The 20,292-nt window shown below is 38.4% G+C and overlaps 1 protein-coding gene across 2 annotated transcripts in view; it reads right to left on the reverse strand.

The window, feature by feature from the left end:
* Positions 1-7: 7 nt before the first annotated feature.
* Positions 8-20,292, reverse strand: part of FBXW4 (F-box and WD repeat domain containing 4) — a 73,965-nt gene continuing 53,680 nt past the window's right edge. For both annotated transcript variants that reach the window (XM_026670639.2, XM_026670553.2), the window contains 3 exons: positions 2,610-2,750; positions 2,073-2,214; positions 8-784 (listed from right to left, as the gene is read on the reverse strand). In XM_026670639.2, the coding sequence (XP_026526424.2) occupies positions 668-784; positions 2,073-2,214; positions 2,610-2,750 (400 nt within the window). In that variant the 3' untranslated portion in view covers positions 8-667. The remainder of the gene's footprint in view (positions 785-2,072; positions 2,215-2,609; positions 2,751-20,292) is intronic.

The following is a 20,292-nucleotide window of genomic DNA, read 5'->3' on the forward strand; positions in this document are numbered from 1 at the left end:
ATTGTGATAATTGTTCAGGAATATTTATTCTCAGCTTGCTGTGTATGTCATAGACAAGTAAAGTCAATCATGGTACTGAATAAAATGCATCATGTCAAATGCACTGTGACTATTCAGTTACTTTTTGAAATCAAAGATACTTTTTGTATTCTACTTTAATAATTTATTCAATGCCCGGCCTGTCAGCATCAATCCAATAAAGCAGTTTCTATATGGAGCCAAACAATAATATTTATACTTTACAGAGAGCCAACCAACTTTTCAATCTTATAGCCCAATATTTATTCATGAAAAAATCTGGATGTCAGTAAAGCAGAAGTAAAATATTTTCTTCTACTTCACTGTCCAGTTATAGTTGCTTTCTCTTCAATTAAATTATCATATTGAAATATATGAACATGCAACATTCAGAAGCCCAAACTATGCTGGTACCAAAGAATATGCATTTCCTAAAACTTAGTGACTTTGCCTTTCTAGAAATAAGAAAGGTAATCCAAATCAAATGTGTACAAAATATTGGTTAGAAAGATACATTAGATTTTACTGACACCAGAAGGCGGAAATGGGATCTTCTTTACCAACTGCTGTTTTATTGTCTCAAAGATGTTACATGTTCTTTGTGCTCCCTGAGCTGACTGTCATGTCTCAAAGTCCAAGCATATCGGTGTCAGGAGGTAGTGAAATCAAGGACATACAGTGCTGATGCCAGTGTCGCATAGAGATGAGTGGTGCTGAAACGTAGACAATACACAGGACTGCTGATAGGTGATGACAAGGAGAAACTCTGCAAAAGCAGTAAGAAAAATATTTCTAGGTAAGCTATTTAAAATTTTAATAGGATCGGTGACAAAATGGCAATTGTAGCATTTTCACAATTCAATTTTGTAAGCTGCATCTATTGCAAATTTTGTAATTCTTTTCTACTGCAAAGAAGCAATAGAACTGGGCTAAGGCAACAGACAGCATATATTAGTAATCCATTTCCTGAACAGAATTATCTCAAAGCAATAGCAATCATACCTATAAACATCTTCACTAATATTTCTGGGGCTACACTGAATATGAATACACTGTTTATAGGAAGTCTTCAATATTACTATTTGTTCAGCAACTGTTCAAAGTTATGATGGTGCTGATCAATTGTGGCTATGATGATTCTCAGAGTTCTGGCCATCCTAGCACCCACCCACCCTCAGTCATGTGATTATGATTTGGGCACCTGACACCTGGCTCACATGATTGGCTACAGCAGCTGCAATCATAGAAACACAATTTGCAACCTTCTCTGCTAGCTTCTCTAGAAAGTCATAGGGCAGCTGGCATGGAAGGTTGCAAGATGCTGGAGTAAGTTTCTCCTACCCCTGCACACTCCCTCAGTCCTTTTGGGCTTGTGCTGCACTTCTCTAAGCTTGCTGCCTCAAGCCCCCTGTAGACCCTTTGCAGCCCCCCCCCCCACAACCTCATGCAGCCTTACCAAGCCTCCCTTGTCCCCTCACACACCCTCCCCAAGCCTCCCAAATCCCCCTCAACCTTTGTGCACTCACTGCACTTTCTTCACACCTTCACATGCCCTCCTCCAGCCTTGCTGCACCCCTCATACCCTTGTGCATCCTTGCCCTGACTCACCTGCCTGCCTGACAACCTGTTTGCAAGCCACCTGTGACTTCCAACTTCTTACCAACTTAATCACTGCCTTGCTTGTGGGAAGCCGGTAGGAAGTTAACTCACTTAATGGCCATGGGATTCAGTTAATGATGGCAACTGGCACTGCAGGGATTGCTATTGCTTATCAATAGAATTGCAGTTTACGACTGTATTATTTAACAATGGAAATTCCAGTCCCAGTTGCACTTGCAAGTTAAGTCTACTTGTTATTATCCACAATCATGGGTTTCATTATTTATGCCAGTGAATGCTTAACTCACATCTTCTCTGCCCAAATCTACCATTCTATCCATCATGTTTATTTGGAAAGCATTAGGAATACGCAAAAGAACACACTATCCCACTTAGTCTTTGTAAGGCAGTTCTCTTCATAATCAACGTTTGGGAATATGGTGATGATGCCTCACCTGCAAGCATCTTGTTTGTCGTTTGTCCCAAAGACGCACCACTCCATAATAAGAGGAGCCACTTGCAATCATATGATTTCCATTGCTTCTAATGCAGTATAGGGCACTGTCATGTGGTTCTTCCCATTTCTTCACACATTCCCTGGGAAATTGATGGTAACAAATACTGTGAGATAATGTTAGAATATTTTTCACTAAACACTGTCAGTTCTTGTGACAAGGGCCAGTTTGCAGTGTTTAAGGCTAGAAACAGGGAAACAGACCCACCTTAATCACAAAGCAATTGGGTAACTAGGTCATGCATTCCCTCTTATCCTTAGGAAGGGGGCAATGGGAAAATACTTTCAAAAATGTCAAGAAAACTGTAGGGGCTTGATCCACACAGGTACCAGGAGTCTATTTTGATTTGAAGGTAACAAACAAACAAACCAACAAAGACATTCTTGTCACTAATGTGGACTTTTAACAAGTCATCTTGAAACAGCTATCAAATAAATACTTCCATTTCTTAAAAGAAAAGCAAGGTTCCAAACTAACTTTGTGCTTGTTCTTAAATCCCAATATCTTATGTAGGTATCATATCCACAAGAGAGCAAAGTTGAAGGTGTTTCATAGAAAACATCCAAGACTCCAGCTCCTCGGTGGAAATCTGTTCCAAGACAGGTGATCAGCTGCCCACTGAGGAGAGAAACAAACAAAAATTAAATTCCAGTGCTTACTAACTATGTATCATGGCTATTACCCAAGGTTTTTATCTTCACATATATTTTCAGTAGCAATAAAGAAGTAGAGTAAGTGTGGATTAGGGAAAAATATCAATCATTAATTGTACAAAAATATATTAGGTTAAACTAGTATGATAGATGATAGATAGATAGATAGATAGATAGATAGATAGATAGATAGATAGATAGATAGATAGATAGATAGATAGATAGATATTGGACACACAAGGAATTTGTCTTGGTGCAAATACTCTTAGTATACATAAAAGAAAAGATACATTTGTCAAGAGTCAAGAATCATCAGGTACAACACTTAATAATAGTCATAGGATACAATAAGCAATAAAATCATACTAGGAAACAGTCAATATAAATCGTAAGGATACAAGCGACAAAGTTACAGTCATACAGTCACAAGTGGGAAGGGATGGGTGATAAAGGAGTGATGAGAAAATTAATCGTAATAGTAGTGCAGACTTTGTAAATAGTTGAACAGTATTGAGGGAATTATTTGTTTAGCAGAGTGATGGCTTTCAGGAAAAAACTGTCCTTGTGTCTAGTTGTTCTGGTGTGCAGTGCTCTATAGTATTGTTTTGAGGGAAGGAGTTGAAACAATTTGTGTCCGAGAATAAATTTATCCAAATAATTTATCCATTTTCAGTTTAAAATTATAAAAGCCATTACTCAGTTCTGTTTCTAGCACTATTCAGGCTTTAAGCATCCTTTATGAAAAGCAAGCACAAGTACTACTTATATAGTTAAGTTGATCTGTTAAATTTAGAAAATATAGTAAATAGAAAATAAAAGTATTATTTATTATACTGTAACTGGTAGTCCATGTGTGAGAAGTATAATTATTTTGGATATTTATATTATGTTCCAAGTTCTCTTCTGCCACATTTACCCATGCCATTATGCTGCCTCTGGACTAGGGAGACCATTTACCCAATGAATGGCATGCTGTGCAGCAGAACCAGAAAATAATATTTACTCAGGATAATAATTTTCAACAAATAATGGCTCATTTTTAAAATCCCCAATAGATTGAAAGTACATTAATTTCCTACATAAAATCTAACACAGACTGGAAACAGTTAGATTTTATTCCTGTGTTAATAGTCTTTAGAACAAGGCATAAATGCAAGCAACTATCCCCTTTTATCTATCAATACCAACAAAAGGAGAAATCAAATTTACTATATGATAGGAAGTCACTGATGATATGTATATTAAGAGTTTAAAACTGAAAAATCTTATTTTAAAGGTCTATTTTCTTCAAATTTTTTTCCTTCCCATGCATTTTCAAATATATACACTGCTCAAGGTCAGATATACAGTTTGTTAACTCTAAATATTCTATAGTCTCAGAAAATCTTTTTCTTCAGCCTATTTCTTATATGTAATATTGACAACAGAAATGACAGTATTTGTTTTTGTTTTTCCCTCCAAATTCTCCAAATTGAACATTCCTGAAGAAACTATGATGACCCTTATAGTACTTGAATTTTGAAGGACCTAAGCAAGTTTCTCTTTCTTATAATCCTGTGTGAGTATTGATTTTAGAATGGTTGCAGAAATAATGAAGCTAACATTGGAAGGAACAAAGTCATCAATAGTATTAATTTCCTTCCATTGTCCTCCCGCTGTATATAATGGAAAATATCATTTGAGGATTTCTAATAATTCACTGAAAAGCTATTTTGGCACAAATAACCGATTCCATCAACATCGCTCAAGTTTGCAGGATTTTTTAGAGCTTTTTTTTCTCCGCAGAGTTATAGGTAGTCCTTGAGTTATAATAGCAATTGGGACCAGGATGGCATTGCTAAGTAGGGGATGTAAAATGCAATCACACAACCACATTATTTAGTGACAGCAATCCAGTCAGCTCTGGCTGTTGTGTGTGGGTCATTAAGTGGGAAGCAGTGGGAGTCTCAGGTAAGGGTTGCAGGAGTGCCTCAAGAAGGTGGGGAGGCCTGGAGTGGCGTGGCACAGTCCACATGTGAGTTGAGGGAGGAGATGCTGTTTTGTGGCATAAGCACAGGGAGGCTGGGGAAGGAGGCACAGGTGTGTGAGTTTAGGCAGGCCCAGGAAGGAAGGTAGAAGATGCATGTGGGCTAACAAAAGTAAGATACCTGTTAGTATAGAGAGGTCTAGGGAACAAGTGTGCCAGTTGATTTGTGCAGCGAGAAAAGGTGTGTATGTGCGAGCAAAGAAAGGCCAGTGGGGCAGGGAAGCATCTTATCCAGCCAACTTGCAATCTTCTCCGCTGGCTTCCCCATTGACTTTGATTGTGGGAAGCCGGCAGAGAAGATCATAAATGTCACATAACCAAATGATGTAAGTGTGAATTGGTTGTCAAGTGCCCAAATTTTGTTCATGTGATCACAAGGGCACATCAATGGCCAGAATTTTGTGTACTAGTCATCCATTCAGCAGTGTGGTAACTTCAAGTGGTCACTAAACAAATGGTTGTAAATCAAGGATTACCTGTACCATTTTTAAAAAGCATAAATTGCAGAACCTGAAGATTTATTTCAAATGTTTAATCTTAATTTTATTATTACTATCACAACAATGTGAAGTCATAGCTGCCAGTTCTTTACCTGGTGTTCTCTTTCATACACTCAAGTTCTTCCCTAGAATTATTATTATTTCTTTTATTCATTAAACATGAAAGCCAGTCAAACGGAACATTTAAAAATGTATCATAAATACCAATGACTGGTGCTAATGGTTGATATGGGTTGCTGCCAGCATCCTAGGTATCAACCAAGTATCTTCTTAAAATATACGATGTTCCGAGTAGCGCAGTTTTTTGCAGTTCCGCTGGTGTTATTGCAGGAAGCTGCAATTTCTTAATATGTTTTGTAAAATTCCTGGACATGGTACCAAGTGCCCCAATGACAATGGGTATCACTGTTACATGTTTCATCCATAACCGTGTAGTTTCGATGGCCAGGTCACGATATTTTGTGATTTTTTTTTCCAGTTCTTTTTCTTCGACTTGAGTTTCCTGGTACAGCAATATCAATAAATTGTACACTTTGGCCCTCGACAACCGTAATATCTAGCATGTTGTGTTCCAAATGACGATCCGTCTATATTGCCAGATATTATGGTTGTTATATAATAATAATAATTATTAATTATTATTATTTTAATCTGGAAAGGTCAGACATAGGATACATGTTAGGTTTTACATGTCCCGGGGCAAATCAAGAATGCAACACTATAAAAAGTTGAGGTAGACTCAAAGAATATGCAAAACAAAAGAATGGAAGGAACAGGGGATTTGGGATAAAGACAGCTGAGTAGGCTCCTTAAAAGGTCTGTCTGGCACAGGATTCTCTGATTAATTGATGCATGTTCCTAATTGAGAACCAACATGTCCCATCTGTCCTCCCCCTCCCCAAATCTCCTTTACAAGAGAAAGCCAAGCTGCCACAATTCTCACTAACCTTCAGACAACAGCATCCAATGAAGCTCATTCAGCCACTAAAGACTCCCATGTTCCCAGCCCTTCTCCTCCTCCTCCTCCCTAACAGTCTAATCAGAATTGGACACAAAGCACTGAACGCCTTTTCAGACTAGTGCACTGGCCTTCGTTTCATGGGACAATACAGCCTCCACTCCCTAAAGCAACAACTCCCCCCCCCCCCAGTTATTTTGTTACTTTCTGCTCCTTGATCCCATATCAGTCTTTCTGGGGCACCCGAGCCAGAGGCCTAATTCCATCTGTAATCTGGGCTAAAGCTCCATGGGGGTGAGGGGGTGGGGATAAAGACCACACAATAGGTGAAATAGAGTCCCAGGAGATGTTCAAACAAGTAAACACCGTTGTGTCAGAGAAGCAAAATTGCTGAGAAAGCAGATTAGTACCAAGCAGCACTGGTATCCCCCAGATCAGAAGGTGAGCCCTACCCGTTCACTAGAGCCAACACGCTTCTGTGATCACAGTACCGACAGCATGCTGGGACCAGTCCATCTCCCCCAGTCACTCTCCAAAGAGCAGATTACAGAGAATAACAAATTTCTTTGTGGCTGTGTAATTCCCTCCGTGACCGTGACTGTGGGCCACTCCATTGGACCTCAATGCCAGGGCCTTAGCAACCATTTAGCAAGACCAGTCGGCCCTAGCAATGCTCCCCCCAAAGCAAACCACTCGGACAAGCTTTAACATCAAGTATAGGAATTAATCCTCATCTCTCTCCCCCATTCTGAAACCTGAATCCAGGGGTGCTGTGTTATTACTTTGTATTTCTCAAGGCAGGAATCGCTGGACAAGCTGTTAAAATATTAACTCTTGGAGGGAAGAAGTATAGCCAGTTTTCTTTACAAACCTATGTCAAGAAGTAAAGGCATCTATAATTCAGGAAAGAAGTAAGAAGTAGAATTCTCATCATTTTAGAAAAAAAGAGGATCTGAAGAAGAAAAATTTACAATCGAGTTAGAAATGGGAAAACTGAGGCATGATAGGAACCCTAGGCAACAGGCCCAGTAATGGTGGTCACAGGTCTACAGGCTCACAGAGCCATCTATCTTAGTGCAGCCTGGCTTCCTTCCTCTGCCTAGTGCTAGAAATGTTTAGCCTTGGTTTTCTTTATTCCCTTAAAACGGGAAACTACTAATAGGGGTGTTTCTTTATCTATAGGGCAAAAGCATCTTGATGAACTAAAAACAGTTTTCTATCTGCTTAAATTAACCAAGTGGATCGATCTGAGGGGAAATGTGAAAGTTATCAGATATCCAGACTCCAGTTCCAAAATCTGGGGAAAAAAATAACTTTGTTAAAAAAAAAAAAAAGTCCAAAATGCCTTGTACATGATTGCTCCTAAAGCAGACAGACGCCTCTTCATCCAGGATGAGGAACATGGGACCCTCTTTATGTTGGACTCCTAAGCCCAGCAGCCTTAGCCAATTGCTCCAATAGTTAGAGATGATGGGAACTATAGTTCATCTCAGGAGGGCAACAGGCATCCTTTTACATATCTAAATATTTCAGTTGGCACTGTTGTTCTGTTAGATATGCTTAAAGAATATCACTCTTTACTCTTTTCAGTATTCAACAGAATGGAAAAAATAGGAAATAGAATAAAATAGGATATTTTTTTTAGTTTAAGTTACCAAGTTACCAAGCGGTTTAAAAGCAAGAATTGGTATGATAGAAGATTCACAAATGCAGAGTTTTTAAGAGTTGTTAAGTTGTTAAGAGTTTTTCTTACAAAGAAAAAGAAGGGGGGGGAGGAAAACAGCATTTTAAAACTCTGTGACAGAGAGTTTCAGAAAGCTTCTTTATTTTCAGACAAGACAGGCAGATGCTGACTGAGGTTCATCTAGCACAGGAGTGTCAAACTGGCAGCCCACTGGTCAGATGCGTCACGCACAGGCCACGCCCACCCCAGCTCCATGAAGGGAAAAACATCACAAAATGTCACATGTTGGCAATGTGATGTCACAAGTTTGACACCCGTTATCTAGAGTGCTAGAGGCCATGCCGCTGGAGTAGGGAAAACATTTCAGTTTGGAAGCATAACATTGGTATGTTCTACTCCTCCATTTACAAGATCCCATTACTGTGAAGTCTACACTAACTATGTCCACAGGAACTTGCTTTATCCTGGCAAGAGATATGCAGCATTTACAAGTGCTTATTTTCTCGTGTCCCAGGCTTGCCTTCCTCATCAGCACCTCACCTACATTCCAGGTGGCAAAAGAATAAAATTTAAAGATGCTGGCAGATGGAAACAGTTTAACTTATTTCCTTAAGAGTTAACCCTGAGACCTCTCATTTATGTATAAAATTATTTCAGAAAAGTTACCTATAGTATCTGCAAATGCAATAATCTTTCCAGGAATAGGATTATTGTATCATAAACTATTATAGAGCCCATTTCATCAAATATATGTAAAATGCACTAGGGCAGAGATAAAATAAGCAGACCAAAATCACAGTTATATGCAATAGAGCCACAGAAAAAAGAAAAAAAACCAAAATGTGCTGCAGATCTATGCAATGCATGGCTACAAGGTAGGATTCAACCCCAAGAGATTTCTTTGCAAAATTAAGTCAGCAAGGAAGTGGGATTTTAAGAGCAACAGAACTGGAGAAGTTATTGCTCTGGATATTGTGGGATGGATGGAAGAGAGAAAGCAGCTTGCCATTTCTTCCATCTAACAATTCTTCAAAGTATTATTTTTGGACACTTGTCCATTTGTCTTTTGAGCTATTATGGTATTCTGTGGCAAAAGTAAACCTTGGGAATAAGATCCAGTTGACAAATTGATTTAACCACTCAAGTAAGTACTTATAAAGTGCTCATGTGGGTCAGCTGCCACAAACAATCACCCCCTTCAGTTCTATAGCTCACAGAGAGGCAAATCATAATCCCACTTCATCCTATATTAGTTGAAAATCATCTGACTAGTCTATGGAAGGGAAGTTTCTTAAATTATCTTAAGTCTACACTTAAAGTATTTTTTTCTGTTCATAAATACTACAAAAATACCCGAATCCCTACCAATAATGTCTCTTTTCAGTTGATAAGAAGCTCTTATATCTATCACTGCCACCCAAGTTCTTTTTAAGTGGCATAGTTATCATCTTAACAAAGTCAAAAGGTTGCCTGCTCAATAGCTGGAGTGCTGAATACACAGTCATCTGTAGGAGGAATCAGTTTGTTCTAATTTGCCACAATAGTATTCTTCTTGAAATGGTGCTTAAACAACAAATTTCGCTAACTGAAAAAAATTGCATACTATTCATAACCAGAACAGAATCAAATGAGTTGGTAAAAGCTTTGTTACGGGATTTCTTATCCTTTGTTACTGGATTTCTTTGTTGTTGAATACACATACTTCATTTTGTAAAGGTGAGCTCTAGTCATTTGCTGAAACATTAATAGAGTGTCTTATAGTATCTGACAATCGTTCACAGACAGACATGTATTTTCACAAACAAAAACCTATTTTAATACAGTTACTTTTAAATTCCACATCTCTAGATAGCCCACAGTGGTTGGTCAAGTAAAATATCAATGGGTTATTTGTGAGATGTCTATATACCTTGTACAGCTTTTATTTAATCTTGATGAGCAAATGAATAGTACAATTTTGCAAACATGAAAGATACCCTTTTCTCCTTTCTAAACTTTTGGAGGGTCACCTGCATTTTCTCCCTTTCAATTCTTCTGATTGGAAAACAAATGTACTTCTTTGAATATATAAAAATATTTTTTGTCCTGTTCTTTATTTTCATTATCAGGATGTACTAATAACCCAATGATATGGTTTTGATTTAAATTCACTATTAATGTGTGAATACCTAAGAATAGTAATTTTGATATAAACAAGTCAACATTAGCAATGTATCTCTTTTACAACATTTCAAAAATTAAAAATAAGTTTTGAAACAAAACCTGTCTTATATGAACATTAAGACAACATCACTTTTCCTACAATTGTTTTTCATTCAAGTTTCTTAAAGGATAAAGCACTAGAGTAAGAATTCCACCAAGCTAATTCTGTGTGGTCATACCCAAAGTTCACATCTTAAATATTTTCAATCATGTAATCATATAGTTCATTCATTTTCAATCATGTAATTATATAATTCATTCATATGCACTACTATAATGTATAAATATTTTTTTAATATAGATTAATGTTTGTAATTCTAATTGGACATTTACTTTTTAGTAATGATTCCTGTTCCTGTATTGAGGAAGAAACATTGAAAGTATAGTTAAAGAGAGCAGGAACCATTTAGTTAAAGTACATGAAATATAGAAATCACTGTATTTTCTACATCAAATACAACAGTGAACAGGAGCCAGGATCTCTCACGTTCCAGGGGCATATGTCTCTCTGTGTATATAAATAAATAGAACACTTTATATATGTCCATGTTGTGCCATTTTTCAAAACCACGTATCTCTCCTGGCACATGTCAACAATGAGAAAAAGTCATTTTTGTTTGTTTTTATTTACAATGCCTATTTCTAATAAACCTTATGGTTGTACAAGACATTCATGAGAAACAATAAATCAGAAGAAAAAGCAATCTATTCCTTTGATGAACTCCTACCTAAAAGTTTATTAATGAATTAACAAGTACTCCAAGACTGTTTATAAAAGAATAAACATAAAAAGCAATGTGGGGCACAACAATAACTACTGCAGTTTTCCACAGCAGTCTCTTCTCTGAGAAAAGTTAACTCTAGACAGCCCTTCATTTATAATGCTTCCTTTTGCCAGCTGGAGGCATACATGTCTTTAGTTTGGCTAGGATCATAATGATAGCTGCACTGATGGAGACAGAGAAAGCCTTTGCCCTCTTTTCTTCTGGTGACTCTGAATTAGCCCACACACACTTTAAAAGATCCAATAAAGAGATACAATTTCTTTACCTTTCCTGGCTCTGAGACCCTGGAGATTTTTGTTGTCCTGGTTGTCGTAAGGTTAAGTTCAGAGGATAAACTGACAAAGCTAGCGATGGGAAAAAGACAGTTTCCTCACATAAAGCCAAAATGATGCAAAAGAGTCCCCTCTGGGGCTTTTATTTGGGAAAACAAACAGAAATGGCACTAAGTCCTTCTGCTTTACAGGCCAATTTAACTATCAAACCAATTCCCTCCCTCCCAGAAGCAAAGCGGGAAGAGACACACAGCAATATGACAATGGCAAGAAACATTCAGGAGAGAAAGGACAAAGCAAACTGTCTGTCTCCTTGCCTTTCTTACCCAAGGTCCCTTTTTTTAAGCACACGTGTGTTCTTGTAAAAACTATTAGATTGCAATTTGTATAACATGGTGACCCCCAAATTCAGACGTTTAACCCTTTTTCTCTGCAAAGAATGTGAAGAATGTCTTGAAGGTGGGGGAATTCTTTCAAATGGGGAGAGCGTAGTATGGAGAATTGGTAGGGAGTTGTGTGAGAATAAGCCACTGTATAGCTTCTTTCTGAACAGTCAGCACTTTGGAGGTCTCAGAGGAAGAGAAAGAGAGAGAAAGAAAAGAGAAAAAGATTGAGCTAAACCTAGGAAAAAAGTATTATGTTCTTGTACCATATTTTGATGCTCTTCGTGATGCTCTTGCTATCTAAAGAAATAGAAAACATTCTTTATAAACATGAATCAAAGAGCCTCTTCTCATATATAGTGGAAGATAATTTATTTAGGGTGTCATAGAAATGCTCTGTAAGCAAGGGAATGGGAGCCAAAAAAAGAATGGAGGAGGTCAAAAGTCATTAATTCAAGGAAAACTCAAGGGCATTCTAGTTCTTTATGTGTAGAAAAAGAATTCTACATGCCACAAAGAGCAGCTAAGAAAAAGAAAGTTCAAGTCTCCCCAGGACACATTAAAGCTGTGGTGGTAGTACTTGTTTACTTGAAAACATGTTTCACAGAAATCAGTGAAATTCTATTTAAGGATTGGGAGTGAGGTACAAATGTTTCTCTTTTGTTCAGGGTGTATTTGTGGATGAAAGAGACACGCTAGTAACAATGAAGTTAGGAATTTTCCTAAGTTTTGATGCACCGAGCCCCAAAATTTTGCCATCACTGGGTGTAGGGTAACAATTACTGAATCAAAATAACTCAAAAGAGCTGACTTACAAAATGCTGGGATCCATGACTCTCGTGGGAATGAAATTTGGGGATGTTATGGTTGCTTCGGTGCTATTCTGTCTTACATTTCCCAAAAACCCATAGGATATGTGGCACAAGGGAAGGAGGGAGGGGTATATCCACATCCCTCTCCCCGCTTCCCTCTAGCCTCCGCACCCAACTCACTGGCAGAAACGTTCAACAGGGAAGCAATGTTGGCTACTTCGGAACCAAGGCTGAAATTTGAAATCCTTTAACAGGAGTGCGCAGCAAGCAAACAATGAGGTGATGACTCAGATGCCTCTTGGTGAGATAAGGCTGGCTGGGGGATGCTGCCGGTCAATGGGTCAGCCCTCTTCCACCCTGGAGGTAGGCGGACCTTAGGGGTATGCTGGGATGGGAGTGCAATTTTCCTCACAATCTGTGGCTCCCTTTATTTCCCTTCTTCCCAAGAAAATGATAGGTAATTGCAAAGGTCAACTAAAGAACAGGAGTGATTTTCCATGCTCCCTGCCAGCTTCCCATAAGCAAAGTCAATAGAGAAGCTGGCAGGAAGTTCAAGTCGCTCTTACTCTCACTGTTGTGCTCAATCAACGAGCTGCAAGGTCTGATAGGTGAGCTGCAATGGGATGCTTTGGAACAGCAGCTGAAATCTGCTCCTGGTGCACCTGATTTTAGATATTTTAGATAGTGATAAATGTAGGGGTTTACTTATTCCAATAAGTATATATTGTTATTATCAACAATATTGATTACAAAGATTACATATCTCGGGTGTTGGCAACCTGCGGCTCCAGAGCCGCATACAGCTGTGACTCCTCTCCTGCAGCTCCCTGCCGACCTGTCACGCAACCTGCTCTCTGCCCCGAGAAGGCGCAAACCTCTCCACAGAGCCACGTGGCTGAAGTGCCCGTAGTGTTTTCTCCGCACTGCCTGCGACTGGCTGCTTTTTGCAATTCCACGTCCTTCGCGGGCAGCTCAGTGCCAGCCATGGTCCCCTTCGTGTCAGCTCAGAAAGGAGGGGTACTGGGACAAGCAGCTGCCACCGCCAGATGCAGGGAAGGAAGAGCTCCGGCTCTCCTGTGCAGCGCGGCCGGCTACCCACCTGAACATGCAGTGGCAGCAGCTGGAGAAGGAATTGCTGCCACTGCCACCATGATCCCAGCCCAGGAGGGTATCTCACTTGTGTGTATGTGCGCGTGAGAAAGAGACAGATGAGAAAAGGGGGAGAGAGAGAGAGAGAGAAAATGAGAGAGAGGAAAGAGAGAAACAAATAAGAGAGAGAGAAGGGGGGAGAGAAATGAGAGAGCTGGTGGGAGAGAATGAGAGGGAAGAGAGAGGGAAACAAATGAGAGAGAAGGGGAGGGGAAATACAGAAAATTGAGAAAATTGAGAAGAAAAGCAGAGAGAAAGAGAGAGAAATAAGAAAATGACGGAGGGAGAGAATGAGAGAGGGAAAAGAAAGGGAAACAAATTAGAGAGAAGGGGGAGAGAAAGGAAGGGAGGAAGGAAGGGAGGAAGGGAGGAAGGGAGGAAGGAAGGAAGGAAGGAAGGAAGGAAGGAAGGAAGGAAGGAAGGAAGGAAGGAAGGAAGGAAGGAAGGAAGGAAGGACTATCTCAGATCTATGACAAAAGCAATGAGACCTCTTGCCAAGAAAACTGCAGTTTGCCAGAAGGCACAAATTGGAAGCAAGTCTGATTTTTTTAAAAGAAAATAAGAGAGATGGCAAAAGATGCATCTGAAAATGGATAATGTATTATATTGTCAAACTCAAAAGAAATCAATATATATATGCTATTGCTGTTAGTACAATCTTGCAAGCTTCTATCAACTTAAGAGTTCACTATGAAAAGATTACAGAGGGTTTCGGTTTGTCGGCTTCATGAGCGGTAGGGATTCGCGAGCTGCGCGATCCCTGCCGCGCTAGCGTTTTGGGGCTCCGACCCGGACGGGTGCGGAGCAAGGCTGCCCTGCAGGGGTAGCTGAAGGTAAGGGGATCCGGAGGAAGGGTTTGGGGGTGTTGCAGACCCCTCCTGGCCGGCAGAACCCCTGTTACCAGGATCGTGCAGCGGCGGTCCGTAATGGCCGCCACAAAGAAGTTGACAGCCGGGCAAGTATGCGCAGGAGGAAGAAGAGAAAGTTATTGAAAGTAAAAGTTCTTCTTGGTCGACCCAGGGCTTTGAGATTTATCTAATTTAATTCCTGGAAAAGATGGTTTTCTGATGATTTCTTCCACAAGAGAAAAAAAGCGGCTATTTTGAGGTGCTGAAGGGAAAGTTTACTCTCCCTCCCGACGGAATTAAGCCGGAAGGGAGAGGATAAAGAAAATATATTAATTTGGATCTTGTTGGAGGAGATGCCTTGAAGACTTGAGGACAGAAATACAATCTTAATAAGGCTTTAAAATATAGACTTGGATTCTTTTTTTTATTTGTTTGATACCACCCCTGGAAGAGGAAGGGGGAATTTTGGCTTGCTTGGATTTATTGAGGACTGTGGATTTTGGGATTGTTTTGCCTTTCTCTCGGAATATTTGGTTGGTGTAAGAAGAAAGAGGAATAAAGAAAAGAAAAGATTTATTTATAATGGCTTTCCTTTTTGAAGACCTGAGGGATGAATATGAGCAAACAAAAGCAGCCTGCAAAGATGGCATGGAAAAAGCTTTTCTATTTCTAGAAATGGCGCTGGTCAATTATCAACAGACAATGGAACAGATGGAAACGGAAGAAGAACAACAAGGAAGAGACGAAGACGCCATCTTCATTGAATCCCAAAACTTATCTAAGGAAGAAGGAAGGAAGAGAGCAAGGAAAATGAAGGACTTAAGATCTAAAAAAACATTTGAGAAAGAGAAAAATATGATGCAAAGTAAATATAATGATAACAAACAAGAGAAAAAGGGAACACAACAGAGAAGGGATCCCAGCAAGGTAGAGGTTAGAAGAAGAAGGGGGGTAGGAAGATTTGGTGGGGAAGAAAGAAAGGGGAAAGGCGGAGAAAAGCCTCAAAGCTTTAAAATTGGATGGGAGAAGAGGGATTTTTTTAGAGACAAAGGATGAAATATAATTTTCTGTAAGAAAGATTCTGCTAAGGTACAGAAGATGGTATTGTAACATTTATATTTGAAATAGTAAATTAGAATGGTTTAAGATTTAATAAGAAATTAAAATGTTGAAGTTTTTAATAATGATTGATTTTAAAATGTAATAAAATATCGAAGGAAAGGAGGATACAATGTATTTAAACATTTTTGGTGGATAGAATGTACCAAGCAGAACCAAATTGGGTATTTGTTATGCTGAATGTTAATTTTACTAACTTAGGGGAGGATAGAAAGGCATCATACTCTGATTAGTGATTTCAGGAGAAATTTTTTTTTATTATAAGAAGAGATAGAGGGATAATTGAATGGGCAAAAGATACAAATTTAATGATTTAATTAAGATGGATTAAATAAGATAGAAATGTGAAGAGTGATATGTGCTATTATTTTAGCCCATGCAAAGAGAGGTAACTGGGGCCAAGGTACTTTTACTAAAAGATTTTTTTATGTTTGTTTGTGTTTGTTTGTGTTTTATGAGAATATTGGGGAAATTATTGTAGAAAGACAGGGAAAGATTCAATATGTAATGATTTGTTTGTTGTTGAAACTTTTAATAAAACTTGTTTTTTAAAAAAAAAAAGAAAAGATTACAGAGAAGCAATTTCCCACAATTAATAACTATATTTTGGATTTGCTATCATATTCAATGAGAAAGAAAAAAAGAAAGAAAGAAGAGAAAGGGAAAGGAAAAAAGGGAGAGGAAAAAGAGAGAAAAACAGATTTCACTTTTATATATGACATGTTGACCATTCCTATTAAAACATTTGGAAAATGTTTAGATCTAGCTCTATATGGGTCAGGTGCATCTTGAAGTCAGTCATAACTCCCAGCAACTGCCAACCCACGCAATTTTCTTAGCAGGGCCCAAAATGTAGTCATATGGGGAAGGTGGTGGCTATCAGAACTTTGTCAGTACTTTTTTTTTGATGGTGTGGTGTCAGTGGTAACTTCTCTCTCTTCACACAGGCTCTCCTTCATTCCATTTCCTTTTTTTCTTCTTCCATTGGGAAAAAGAAAAATAACTGAAATCTTTATCCTTCTGCCCACTACTGTTACTTGGGGGTAGCAGTGGGGTGGAACCTTTCCAAACCAGAAGCATCCATATGTGCTCAGTCACAATGATTCAAAAGGTAGAGTAGGTAGCAGGCCAACCCACTTTGCACAACTAACAAGAGAAATTAATTACAGGAAGAGGTTAAAGAGGGACAGATAAAAGGGATACAAAATGTCCACATCTGTTGGTAGAAAGGGGTAAGAAGCACGGCAATGCCAAGGCATTGGTTTGGGGTCACAGATGGCATGAAGCCAGTTTCACTGCATTAAGGATATTGAGAATTAAAATGTAAAGATTATAGAGTTCCTTTTTTCAAAGAAAAAAGAAAAAAAGCAGTCACAACTACTTTTTTTAAAAAGAGCATTTATACGAATGGGAAAGAACCATTTTTTTGTTAATACATTTAAATGTGATGGATGTGTAGGATTTCAAATCTGGAGAAGGAAAGGTGCTTTGGAGTGTGCATGGCCATAAGCACAGTACTCATTCACTGTTCCTTAAACCAAACACATCTTTTCCCAAGATCCTGCTTCAGATTGTAAGGGCAGCTGTGCAATCCAAGAAGAAATGCAACTCCTTTCAGAAGTTGCCAACTGGTGGTCTTTGATCAACCACACATGCTCTGAAGCAGACTTCATTTAAGTCCTGCCCGCAGCCTTATGACACTGAGCTATGATATCAGAGTATATAATAGAGTATGAAGAAAAGACTCCTTGATCAGATGAACATTTATTCTGGCTTAACATTCATTAGCAGCTAGTTTTATTACCACAGATGTTTAAAGAAGAAAGCACATATATTCAAGTGTTTACACCAGGGGTGGGATGCTACCAGTTCTGCCCGGCTCTATAGAACTATATATATATCTGAAGAGCAGCAGTACAGAACCAAAACATAATCACTGAACTGGTAGTAACACCGGTTGAATCCCACCCCTGGTTTACACCTATTTAGCAGCATACAGATTCAAAGTTTATTTGGTCATTTCCAGCTTGTCCTTCTGAGTTTTTCAGTTTCTAAAGTTTCTGTAGAAACCATAAGGGATAGTTGTGATCATTAGGCAGATTCAGCAGTGATTAGTAACATTAACTTTTAATGGTTGTGAATGCCTGTATATGAACCTGGGCTATATGGGTAAAGTTGGGTTGATATATTAGCTGGGCTATTGCCCAACAGCAGCATTTCACAAACGATGTTCAAATCCCTGAGACTATTAGTATTAAGGGACTAAAACATACATACTTTGAGCAAGGAATTTGAGTTGACATTGAAATTCAAGACAAGGACAACCAGAAGCTTGTTCTGAGTCATTCTACCCCCAAATTATGTTGGTGGAAATACGCATGATGTGGTTGATATAATCTGAACATGAAAAATTGCAATGTCTTATTTTTGCCAATGGTCAGAGCACTTTCTAGTCAAGACAGTAAGGGTGATGAAGCAATTAGGATGGTTTATTCCAGACACTCAATGGAGTCTGAGGATTTTTTGAGAGGACTTGGGGGTTTTCTGGCAGGCTGCTCCATGTCACATTGGTCAATCTCTGAAAAAAGGAGAGGATAAGAGTACTGAACAAGAAGTTTCCGGTTTGTTCGGCTTCGCGAGCGGCAGGGATTTGCGAAGCTGCGCGATCCCTGCCGCCGCTAGCCGTTTTGGGGCTCCGACCCAGACGGGTACGGAGCTAGGCTGCCCTGCAGGGGCAGCTGAAGGTAGGGGATCCGGAGAAGGGTTTGGGGTGTTGCAGACCCCCTCCCGGCCGGGGCAGAACCCCCTTTTCCCAGGACGGTGCAGCGGCGGTCCGTAATGGCCGCCACAAAGAAGCTGGCAGCCGGGTAAGAATGCGCAGGAGGAAGTGGAGAAAGTGCTTGAGAGGAGAAAGTCTTTCTTGGTTCCTAGGACTCTAAGACATATTTAACAAAATTCCTGAAAAGTATGACTTTCTGAATGATACCTTCGAGAAGAGGAAAAAAGCGGCAGTTTAATGGTGCTGAAAGGATAGCTTACCCTCTTTTTTTACGGAATAAAAAGTGAACATTAAGAAACCTATTTTTTTTAGGTGAAAACTGGCTATAAGCGGTGAGTGGGAAAAGAGAGGACTAAAAAAAAAAAATTGTATGCTAAGACCTTGTTGGAGAAGATGCCTTAAGGATTAAAAGACTAAAATATATTGCAATAAGATTTTAAGAAACAGATTTGGACTTTCTTTTTCTTTAATTGATACTACCCCAGGAGGAGAGAGTGGGAACTCTGTCTTGGTTTGAACTGACTGAGAACTTTGGGATTGTCTTATTTTTCCTTTGGAATATTCTGGCTGTTGTAAGAGAAAAGAAAAGAAAAGATTTATAATGGCTTTTTCTATCGAGGAACTGAGAAAAGATTATGAGCAAGCAAAACAAAATGGTAAAGCTGGTTTGAAAGAAGCCTTTTTTTTTTTTAGAAATGGCGCTTATTAATTATCAACAAACATTGCAACAGATGAAGACAGCAGAAGAAGAACAAAGAGAGGAAGCCATCTTTAATAAATCTCAGAACTCGACCAAGAGGGAAGGAAGAGGAAAAAGAAGAGAAATAAAGGACTTAAGATTTAAAAAAACATTTAAGAAAGGGAAAAACAAGGTGTAAAATCAATATAAGGATGGTAAACAAAAGGGAAGAGGAATACGACAGAGAAGAGAAGCCAGTAAGGCAGAGACTAGAAGAAGGGGGGCTAGAAAGGTTTGTTGGGGGAAGAAAAAAAGGGAAAAGGTGGAGAAAAGCTACAAAGTTTTGAAATTAAATGAGAAAAAAGAAAATTTTTTTAGGGATAAAGGATAAGTATAATTTCTTCAAAGAGATTTTGCAAGGTACATAAGATGATATTGTAGTATTGTATCAGAAATAGAAAATTTAAATGGCTTGAGAGTTGATAAGAGATTAAAATGTTGGAATGTTAATAATGATTGGTTTGAAAATATAATATGAGGGGAGATTTAGAATATTAAACTTTAATTAAAGAGTTTATTAAGATTATGGTATTGATGTTATTATAAAACTTTCATTATAGTATTTTGTTTTTAATATTTAAATCTATTGCTTAACTATGTATTTAATTGTTTTAGATGTATTATTCAGTTAGAATGTACCAAGCAAAATCGGATTGGGTAGTTTAAAGATTAATTTGATTAATTTAGTGGGGAGATAGAAAGGCATCATACTCTGATTAGTGATTTCAGGAGAAATTTCTTTCTTTTTAAAAGGAATGAGACAAAGGTATAATAGAGAATGGACAAAAGATATAAATATAATGACTCAAATTAAGATGATTAATTAAGATAGAATCAAGAAGAGTGAAATATGTGGAGAAGTTAATATAGAAGACTTAGAATGGTAAATAAAATAAGTAATGATATGTAAGATGAGCCTGAATATTATTGAAGTCCATGAAAAGAGAGATACCTGGGTCCAAGTTACTTTCCAAAAAGATCTTTTTTATGTTTTGTGTGTTGTGTGATTATGTTGTTTTTTTGGGGGGGAAATTAATAAAACCTTGTAGAAATATAGAATGAGAATAATGGTAACTAAGTCAGAAAGAAATAGATGAAATAATAATAATAAAATTGAATAAGAGTGAAGAGAAATAAAGGGAAATTGGATAAGAGGTTTTTGTATGTTTATATGGAAATGGTTTAAAACAGAATTATAGTTTATCTGACTTGTTAAATTTATAAGGGAAAAAGGTTTAAACATGTAATGGA

This window comes from Notechis scutatus, chromosome 4, assembly GCF_049901735.1.
Source record: "Notechis scutatus isolate UNSWTSFEM ecotype Mainland chromosome 4, rNotScu1.2, whole genome shotgun sequence".
Classification (NCBI taxonomy): domain Eukaryota; kingdom Metazoa; phylum Chordata; class Lepidosauria; order Squamata; family Elapidae; genus Notechis; species Notechis scutatus.